This window comes from Sardina pilchardus, chromosome 10 (genome assembly GCF_963854185.1).
Source record: "Sardina pilchardus chromosome 10, fSarPil1.1, whole genome shotgun sequence".
In the NCBI taxonomy this organism is placed as follows: Eukaryota; Metazoa; Chordata; class Actinopteri; order Clupeiformes; family Clupeidae; genus Sardina; species Sardina pilchardus.
In genome coordinates, this window is record NC_085003.1 from 9,602,158 (window position 1) to 9,613,337 (window position 11,180).

The 11,180-nt window shown below is 46.2% G+C and overlaps 1 protein-coding gene across 2 annotated transcripts in view; it reads left to right on the top strand.

Annotated features, from left to right (window-relative positions):
• The first annotated feature begins 6,160 nt into the window (after nucleotides 1-6,160).
• Nucleotides 6,161-11,180, top strand: part of lsp1a (lymphocyte specific protein 1 a) — a 30,837-nt gene continuing 25,817 nt past the window's right edge. For both annotated transcript variants that reach the window (XM_062548448.1, XM_062548450.1), the window contains exon 1: nucleotides 6,161-6,676. In XM_062548448.1, the coding sequence (XP_062404432.1) occupies nucleotides 6,618-6,676 (59 nt within the window). In that variant the 5' untranslated portion in view covers nucleotides 6,161-6,617. The remainder of the gene's footprint in view (nucleotides 6,677-11,180) is intronic.

Sequence of the window (11,180 nt, forward strand, 5' to 3'; positions counted from 1 at the left end):
ACAATAATGCACGGGTTTACCCTCAAAACTGGTAGATTTCTCTCCAATCTCAAAACTCTGCAACATATCCTTTGAGCAGCGTATTTATGTGGATCACGGTTTTATGCATTCACTGAATTTATTATGAAACCTCTCTGGGTCTAGTCTGGGAGGAAGGGAGTACAACTGTAACCATTACTCCTCCGTGCTGAGTCCACGTTAAGCCCCACAACCTGAGCTACACTGCGTAGGTGGGATGGGTTCTTGAGGGAGGCCAGAGCTGCACATTCCTCACCCTCTCCCGGGGACATTCTACCCAACTGGAGCAAGTGCTGCTGCTGCTGCTTAATCTGCTACAGGCCAACGTCCTTTACACATTTATATCATCTGCAATGACTCTCCAGTCATCACATTTGTGCTATCACCTTGACACACACCTCATACTGGATCACAGTACCAATCCTCAGGACATTCGTGTGCATCTTTATCTTTAGTATGTTTTACTGTTCTTTTTAGTCATGTTGATTTGTTGATCTGCTTTTTATCGTCCTGTTTACATAGTAGTGTATGTTGTGTGTGGACTCTTAAGCTGCTGGGACTTTGAATTCCCCTTGGGGATCAATAAAGTAGCCCATCTATCTACCTACCTTACGACATTTCCAACTATCAATTTCCTATTGTGTCTGGCTCACTCTCACCCTCACTAAGAGTAGGGTGGGACGGCAGAGGGTCAGTCTTTGCACTCTCATTCACAACGTTTGGGGTTGCCATGGCTATGACTCACTGCCAAGCCATACAGTATACCACCATCACTTTATCTACCCAAAAAGCCTTTCCCCCACTGACCCTGAGATGCACACCAGTGATGTTGTTATTAAATAGATAGATAGATAGATAGATAGATAGATAGATTACTTTATTCATCCCCTGAGGGAAATTATGATTTTACAGCAAGAGTTAATAATAGAAACATATGTCACACATACATACAAGAAAACACAATTACAGCTGGATGTGAAGTCTCTGTACAAGTGATTATAAACTATAAACTACTGTATTATCCTATCATGGCACAAAGGGGAGTTATTGCATATAGTAATGCCAGTGGGCTGGAATGATTTTCTATAACGGTCCTTGTTACAGCGAAGTTGAAACAACCTCCAACTGAAAACACACTGTTGTCTGACCAGTAGTTTGTTCACTGGATGTGAGGTGTTGGTCATGATGTGAAGGAGTTTTTGCAACATCCTTCTCTCAACAACCAACTCTAGGGGCTCAAGTGTACTTCCAAACACAGAGTCAGCTCTTAGCTGTTTAAGCAAACATTGATTCTGTTTTGCACTATATACTATTGGCACTTCCCCAGTCCCCTGTGTGCCTGAGTGCATTGACTTTTGGTTTTACGTTGTGTGACAGAATTGGGAAAACTTTATCCGAGAAAGTTGATGTATGTGACCTCTGCCACCGCCTGCTTCCTGTGTTTGCCTTGTTAAGTGGATAGAGAGCTCTATCAGTGTGCACTGCTCTTTTGTAACCCTGCCTGCACGGGCAGTCCGCCACCCTCCCCCAATCCCCAAATCTCTGCACCACATAAACCCCACTGAAGCAGCTTCTGACCAGATTGGGTTGGAGACCCGTGCATAACACCAGGACGTGTTTTTGGGTTGTTTCAACCCAAACTCAAACAATTCTAAATCTTACATTCCGGTAGTTTCTCTCCTGTTACATACTTTGTCTCATGTCTCATAGTTTCTCTCATGTCTCCCATAGTTTCTGGCCTCCATCACTCACACTGAGTGTATAAAGTCCACAGCTATGTTTGGATTAGCACCACCTGCACTAGGGTTGCGATGCTCTTTTCATCACTGTAAAATGTATAGTTATTTTTCATATGAAAGCAGTTCCTCCATATCTTTCAACCATCGCTCTACCCCCCCCCCCCCCCCACACACACACACACACACACACACACATTCTCTATCCCCCTATCCCCCCTGTGAGGAGAGTGTGTGAGGAATGGAATGATGACAGAAACTGTAGGCTCATGTTGATTGGATGGGAGACAGAAGGAGCAGACGTTGGTGCATCCACAGGTCAAAGTGCCCTGAGCATAACTGATAAGCGGCCAATCAGGAAGTGACGCTGCTCGAGGGGTGGTGGAAGCCATGACTGAATCACTTAAGAATGTTGACAGGTATTAGGTTCCACACTGGCCATTGTTTTTATCTTCATCTGAACACGGGCTTGCTGGAGGATTCTCTCTTCATCTAGTTCAGGAATTGTTTTGAGTGTGCTCATTCAACCTGCACTGTTGTTCTCTTATTACTAGAGCAATGGATGGGTAATCCAGATCCTGTATCGACACTTCAGTAGTAGGATACAGTCTCTCTGCTCCTCAACTGAGAACAGACGAAATGCAGAAACATGCCTGTTCCATTTGAAGTTGAGTGTGCAAAGTATCATGGTTATTTATCATGTTCCCAAAGAAAATCCTGCCATGCATAAATCAACAGAAAACACTCCTCATGAAATCCTCTGGAGTGGACGACTGAGGAGAGCCAATCCCTGCACGTTGCTTTTCATGACCATAGCTGTATCTGCAGAGGATCAACTATGTCTACAACAGCAAACACACTGAACTGTTTAAAAACTGAAAATCCCAGAAACTCCTGGAAGACTTCCACAGCTCTTTACTTACAGAACATGTTGTAACAAAGATGACAGAGTCACACATTTTGCCATATGGTTCATCAAACTTTATCAAATAAGAAAAATGTAAGCCTTTCATTAAACCAGCTGTGTTGTTGTGTGCTTGTCTAATATGTTTATTTTCAGTCCTATTCTTAAGGACCGTGTCAGTTGGTGCACACATATAGTTCCACTCAAGGCCAGCTGCTGCAGTCGAAATCGCCATGTTCACTTGGAGCCTTTTTACCTCAGTTACCCTCCTCGGGGGCCGCACCGAGCTGCTGAGCCCTACCGCCCGGGGATTGGACCAGGAAGAAGGATAGCCACAGCACAATTTCATGCTTCATATGCAGCGTCTCAGACTTCTGGCAGGTTAACACGGCTAGCAGCAGCGGCGGTGGCGGGCCCCAGCTGCAGAAGGCAGTGACAGACAGGCTCTGCCTGCTCTCTGGGCTTTTTGGGAAGAAGCAGGTCATTGTTGACGGCGGGGCATGTGGGCAGATTTGTTCCTCGATGCTGAGGAGTCAGCTCCCATTTTTTTGCTGGCTGACTGGAGATCCCCCTCCATTTGATGCCCTTTCCTGCTGAATTCTTGAATTTGATTATAATATGGAGACATCATCTCTCATTTAGAGTCCCTCCATCTGAAGCGTAGAGATCAGAGGAATATTCTGTGCATTTTTTAGAGTGCTCTAATGATGAAGTGCAGGGCCTGGCAGTGCAGAGGTCTAATGAAAAACAATGAAACACAATGGGGTCATTCATTTGTTATGCAGTGCAACCAACTTAACACTTTTATGTGGGAAGTAATTAGCGGATGTCCCCATAAACAACAACAAAAAAACCATACGTACAGTACGCGCACACACACAGACACACACACAGACACACACACACACACACACACACACACACACACACACACACACACACACACACACACACACACACACACACACACACATACACACATGCACACACTCATGTGCTTACAAAGGCAAACACAAACACGTTCACAAAGGCAATCACATACATGCAGGCACATTCATTCACACATACATATTCATTCAAGCACATAGCTTCACACACACACACACACACACACACACACACACACACACACACACACAAAGATAGAACCCCCATACACAGTACAAACACACACACACACACACACACACACACACACACACACACACACATATACAATGCTGCATCTGATGATACACCTCCTCCATTTCTTGATAATGGCCCTACTCCGGGAAAGTTGCCATGGCCTGGATTTAAATGTCAGAGGAATTCACAATTGTTGTGCACTGTGTAGCACATGGTACTTTTCAGGACTCAGCCCCATGGAGAACTTCCCTTAACACACTCTTTATAAGCTTTACATCCAAGATGGTAAATGTCTCGTTTGTCAAGTGCTTACTGTAAGTCTGACCATTGTTACCGTTTACCATAACGGACGTCACCTGTCTTTGCCAAATGTGATGAAACCTCATTCTTGCATGAATAAGTTACGAGGGAGGCCTAGTCTGCCATATATACTGACTCAGGAGACAAATCTCCGGGTCTTTTTCCTTTTGTCCAGACGCTCTTCCCTGCTGTGTGGACAGAGTCGGCTGAAAGCTGGGGGTGGAACTGCTGGACTGGGGAGCGCTGAGAGGTCGCTTTGTCCCTGGTGTCAGAGCGGCAGACTTAGGCGCACTTGAGGAGTGAATGGCTTGTAGCTCGCCATGGCAACAATGTTAACAATGTTGTTGGTCTTGTGAATTGAGTGCTCGCAGTGTGTGCTTGGTGGTGGTCGTGAAGAGAGTGTGTGTGTGTGTGTGTGTGTGTGTGTGTGTGTGTGTGTGTATGGTGGGGGTGGAAGGAAGAGAGGGACAGAGAGAGAGAGAGAGGTATAGAGAGAGGGGCCCTGTGTGAACTTGACTTACTGCTTGGTCCCCAAAAAACACCTAATTTTCCTATTTATGCAACTGTGTTACCAACTGGCCAAATCTATTATGCAGAATATTTATTTTGGATTAGAGTCTCATCATGCCCCATCCCCAGAAGCTGCTCCAATCACTGGATAACATTTAGAACTGTAAGCCATCCAAACGGTGCTGCCAAGCCAGTGCCAGCAATGGAAAATTGTACCGCAAAAAATCCACGTGCGTCAAAATGAGCTTGTCACATCTTGAAACTCACTCTCGGAGACATCATCTTCTCCCCTGAGCTGCGGAGAACTCCCCTGACCCTCTGTCCTCTCCTCTGGCCGTGCGCTCTGATTTCACCGTGTGCCCGGTGCCAAGACGACTGTGGTCCTGCGTGCTGTCTACACCGGGTCCTGCTCCTCTGCCTCACCCACGGCTCGACTGACAGACCCCGGCTCCGCTCGCAAGCACACTTCCTCTCTCTCTCTCTCTCTCTCCCTCCTTCTGTCTCTCTCTCTTCTCTCTTTCTGTATTTCTTTCTCTCTCTCTTTCTCTCGCTCTCTTTCTCTCCACCTTCAGACGTGGGGCTTATGAGCTGCTAGGTGAAATATGGGTCTGGGTCTGACTGCACGGGCTCTCTCTGCCAAGTCAATTACCTTCACACAGAAATGAACGCATTTGATGGGTTTTTGAACAAATCTATTTAATGCAGCTCCACCTATAGTTTGAGCTATTGTTTTGCAGCATGTGTGGGAAGTTATAGTAAAGATAAATAGTTTTGCTGTTGCTCCAGCTCACCTAGTTCTGTGGTATATCATGGTGTTTCTAACTAAGCTGAGTGTTTTTGTCTGTTTTAGTATTTTTGAATGTTTTTCATTGTATTTAATTGGTAGCATAGGGTTAAGACCAGAACAAAAAGGCTGTTTGTTATGCATACATCATACACCAAGGCTATATTGTATGCAATTGGGATATTGTTGATGGCAGTCACATGTAAACAATCTGAGACGGTCAAATGTGAATGCTGGCTTTGAGTGATGGGAGAGTAATGCCAGTGCCAGCTAATGGTTAATTGATGGCTATGGGTAATTCGATACACCTACTTGTGTACTTGTGTGAAAGTCCATTCTTGCCCTGTCCCTGCTGCACCGTCTGTGGGCGAACAGACAGAGCTTTCAGCAGCCTGGGCTCATCCAGTGCTTTTGTGAGAGGGAGCGAGATTGAGTTTTTTGGGGAGGGGACAAGTGAGGGGGGGGGGGGGGGGGGGTGAAGTTGGGGTATGGGGGGGCTCGGGGATTAGGGACGTAGGGTAGAGTATCGTCTTACAGTTCCCCCAGGGAAAGACACATGACCCTGTGGAATCGGGAAAGAGAGGGAAAAGAGATGTTGGGCCATGGTTTGAGCTCTTTCAATGAGAACCACATGCAGCACAGCAGAGAAGGACAAGGAGGAGGAGGAGGAGGAGGGGGGACGAGAGAGAGAATGGGAGGAGGCTGTGACTAAAGCTCTCTCTCTTTCTCACTCCCTCTCTCTCTCTCTATCCCTCCCTCCCTCCCTCTAACCCTCCCTCACTCTCTAGTGTGTGTGAGAGGGCAGTGAGTGCCGCGTGGATCCCTCCTGATATTTTCAACAGGCAGTGCAGGAGACAGAAGTGGAGAGGCAGCTCTATCTCTCTCTCTCCCACACACACACACACACACACACACACACGGTCTCACTCTCTATCTCTCTTTCTGCATATGTGCTTGAGTGTGCGTGCGTGCACACAGACTCCTGAGTGTGCTCAACCGTGTGTGTGCAAGAGACACACAGAAGAAAGAAAGAAAGAAAAACACTAAGGACAGATTGAAGCAACTCCGCGACTTCTGTCAACATTTTCTGTCTCACTCTGAGGCTTTTTTTGGGGGGCTCTGGGATTTTCACGCAGACGGCGAGGATCTGTTGTTGTGACGGCTGGAGGGGGGATTTGCGCTCTGAGCCTCTTCTTCACTTTCTTCATTATCAGGGGAGAGACGGCAGACCGGGAAAACCATGTCTGGAGCGCTCCTCAGGAGGAACTCCAGCAAGCAGGGACTACAGAACCTGCTGAGGTGAGACATGACTGGAAGAGATGGGGGGGCGGGGGTTGCCTAGTCAAATTAAAGTGAGTTGAGTGAGTGAGTGAGTGAGTGAGTGAGTGAGTGAGTGAGTGAGGGGGTCGTGAAAACTGTGAGACTTAATGAGTGGATGAGTGAGTGTGTGAGAGAGTGAATTCATGACAGTGTGAGTGTGTGACTCACTGACCAGGGGAATGTTTGTGTGTGTGTGTATGAATGTGGGACAGGGGGAGCCAGCAGCTTCCTTTGTTCTGACTGCACTGAGAGGTACAGGTTAATCATTTTACCTACAGTATACATACGTATACAATATATACCTACTGTTTACAGTACACACATCTTTGGGCTAATTACAGATTGGGATATCTCATACAAAGAAGGCACTTAATTGGCGAATTTAACAACATAAAATACAAAGGGGGAACCTATATGTGGGTAACATTCAGTGCTGAAATGCCATGATATTATAATTCCAGGTTCCAGTATTGATATATTGTGTACTCTGGTGTTGTGCAAAGCACGCAGAAAAAGCTGTTATTGTCTCCAACACAAAGAAAAACAATAAGCCAAAACCTGGCAGTGTGGGTGCCGAGTGACCTCATATTTGTGGCTTGTGATATTACAGGATTAAAGATAATGATAGACTGTGTTGCCTGAGTGAGATTGTAAATCCAGTCGCTGCCCCTCCACCTCACGCCTCATTAATCTACAGCAGACACTAGGCTGTTTTGGCTAATAGTTTAAGCTGTTTTTACTGGTATTCTGTTTTTGTGGGAAAGGCCATTTGTTCTGGTCCTGTGTGGTGAGGGAGGAAGAGAGAGACAGGGAGAAAGATGGAGAGAAAGAGAGAGAGAGAGAGAGAGAGAGAGAGAGAGAGTAAGAGACAGAAGGGGAGGAATAGGAGAGGGGACTCGGGCCCCCTTGATTGTAGCTCAGGGGAATCGACCTGGTGACCTGCATGAGGGGTGGCAGGGCTGTCCAAGCTGTTTCTCTTGGGGCTTCAAAGGGAGTGTGTGTGTGTGTGTGTGTGTGTGTGTGCATGTGTGTGTATATGTCTGTCTGCCTGTGTGTGTGTGTGTGTGTGTGTGTGTGTGTGTGTGTGTGTGTGTGTGTGTGTGTGTGTGTGTGTGTGTGTGCATGTGTGTGTATATGTCTGTCTGCCTGTGTGTGTGTGTGTGTGTGTGTGTGTGTGTGTGGGTTAGAAGTGAATATGTGTACATGCAGGGGAGGACGTGCCAAACTGTAACCCTGAAAAGTGTGTGTGTGTGTCTGTGAACCGAACATCAATGAGAGAAAAGCATCCATTACTGAATCACTCAACAAGCATAGAGAAGGAATGCTATTGCACTGTTGTGTCTGTCAAAAATAACAGTTCGTTGTCCCCGGAGACCCATTACACAACTGACAAGGTTCACCTGAAGACCTCATAGTTCATGTACCTAGGGAAACCTACAAACACACACACACAAACACACACATGCACTAAAAAACACCAACCTGACACCCAGCTGACATCTGAAAAACAAAAAAAACCACTTACACATTACCAAACACACATACACACACACACACACACACACACACACACACACACACACAAAGAAGAGACTGCAAGTATTACATTACACGGAGCGTGATGACAGTTTGTGAACTCTCACGGAACGGCACAGATTCCCCACACTGCCTTTGCTGTCAGCAGCTGAGAACAGACTCTCTCTCTGGCCCAGTCTCAGGTCTCAGGTCTCATCTCCAGGTGAGAGGGCTTGGTATGCTGTGTGTGTGTGTGTGTGTGTGTGTGTGTGTGTGTGTGTGTGTGTGTGTGTGTGTGTGAGAGAGCGAAGTGCCTCACACAGGTGCCTTTGATGAGCAGGAGGCTGACCCCCCATCCCATATTTTTCTTTTCTTTTTTGTGCTGCCAAACCAGCCCTTTCTTATACACTACAAGGTGGCTTTGGAGGGATCATGCACATTCATCTCCATAAAAGCCATGTTGGGCTGTACAGACTTGCACAGGATGTAATGGCTGTTGTTCTGCAGGTGAAGTCACACAGCATTCATTTGTGAGGTTGTTGATAATGAATTCTGCAAGGATGTCATGTCTTTTCTTTCATGTGTGTGTGTGTGTGTGTGTGTGTGTGTGTGTGTGTGTGTGTGTGTGTGTGTGTGTGTGTGTGTGTGTGTGTGTGTGTGTGTGTGTGTGTGTGTGCATGAATGTGTGTGTCTGTTGTTCTGGAAAACCTGTGTCACCAGGAGCTGGTTCCTGAGTTTACAAAAATGTGGTTTGGTTGTTTTGTACAAGTGCACTGGAATGAGGACATTCCCTAAATCACATAGATAGATCATCATAAAACAACGAGGCCACTCTGCTTGATAAACAGTATAGATACAGTACCAGTCTGTATCAGCTGGGAATGAGAGGTACTCTGATAGCCTCACCCTCTAGCACTCCCCACATCCTACTCCTTAACGATCTATTTATGAAGAGTAGTGGACAGGCATACTGTAGATAAGATATGTAGCAGATTTAACGAGGGCAGCCCCAACACCAAAAAGCAACACTAAAACTGATAGTGTACAAAGGATGAGTTCCTGTCATAACCGTTGCATAAACCATGAAAATAGCATAGCCTAATCCACATGTCCAACGCAGAACAATGTAATAAAGGCAAAAACAACAATACGGACTTGTTTTTGCCCGTGTTGCGTTGATTGTTTTTCAAATGTAGAGGAAATAGCCTTGATTGTGCCGTGATGTCAGGTGTGAAATATTCGAGCAAAGGCTGTGTCGACAGCACTATTTAACAATGCGCCAGTCTCCTCGTGGTCGCCATTAACAAACACGCGTTGTTTCCCCAACTCCGAAACCGCATAGGCACGACCTCCTCACCCCAGTAGGTTTCACTCAGACAGCCCTCTGTTTACGATGGCGAGATTAGAGAGGGCGGAATGCGAGCGACGGACAGAGTTGGGGGCACTCGCTGCTTGATTGGCGGGGGCAATAACCTCTCTGCCGTCCCTACATCAGCTTGCTCAACCAAAGGTTGAAGGCTCGAAAAGGTAAATACAGGGAGAGAGTGAGGCTTTCGTTTACGAACTCCTTTTCATCACTAATACGTGACAGTAACCAGAAATATGTGGAGGATTAGATTGTATTGTCCACATGCTGTAAGCCGCGGGATAAAGTCTGTGTTGTGTGTGCGTATTTCTGTCTATCACTGCGTATGATTTAAGTCCTTGCTGCTGATCAAAATGTCGAAAAGAGCAGGGGGCGGCGTAGTGGAACATGAGAAACAGCTTTGTAATGAGCTTTGACATGACCCCAAAGACAAATAAACTCACACAGACCCACAGCTTTCAGACTGGGAGGGGTTGAGAGAAATAAGCTGTGCTCCATTTGAGCTCGGCGGGGGGCATGCTGCTAAAGCAAGGGTGTTTTGTCCTCGCCTGGGTCTATAAACAGTGAGCTTACCTCATCTGGCCCGGTGGCTCTCTCTCTATTGCTGAACTGGTACGTGATATGGGAAGGTATTTGATGGTCTTCTGTGCAGATCTTCTCTGTCTGCATATGTGTTCTATAAATGAGTAGTATTCATGACTATTTCAATCTGGACAGTGACTGTCTTGTTTTGTAGCCATGTCTGTGAGGATTCCTGGGTGTCCACCTAATTCAATAGGAAAAACCACCGTTGTTTTCCAGTCCGTCTCATCTTTTGCTCATATAATTTACTTTCCGAGGCACATCACTTTTCAATTACATCATCCTTTCCCCCTTTCCGTAGTACTCTTGACTCCCATGTGTCCCATGTGTGAACCACAGGCTTGTGCTAGTGAGGTCACACAAGACGAGAGAGGAAATAACTGGTATTTGATGCTGCACTGCTATTTTGTTTTGGGAATGGCAGCTCTGACTGAATGAAGTGAAATCAATGGTCGTGAGCTCAGAGAGACTCACTTACTACTGGTGACTTAGATGAGGGATCAGCAGGGCGACTGACCACCTGGGTTTGTTATTAGAAGGTCAACTGGTCACGCAGAGGTTGGATTAGAAAGGGCTTGACAGCGCGAGGAGTCTGTTTGCTAAGTGAGAGTAAGTGGAGAAGAAAAACGTTCGTACGTATGGTTTAAAAAAAAAATGACAGGCATCAGATTTTTGGGGTATCTTGACCTTTGACCTACAGAGTGCAAGAAGAGGTTAGAGGTTACGTGTCCTGTCAGTAGGACTGTTCCCCCATTGAAACCTTCCATTAGTCTCCATTAGTTGCTGTGCTCTCCAGCGCCAGGTGTTAAAGCTTAGTCTTGAGAAATGCAGAACAAAAGACTCGCAAAGCACCGGAAAGCTCTGGCTTAGGAGAAGTGATTATGACTCACCACCGCTTCTGAATTTTATCATTTATGAAATCATGAGGTATTTTTGAATGATTGTTTGTGTGTGTGTGTGTGTGTGTGTGTGTGTGAGAGAGAGAGAGAGAGAGAGAGAGAGAGAGAGAGAGAGTGAGTG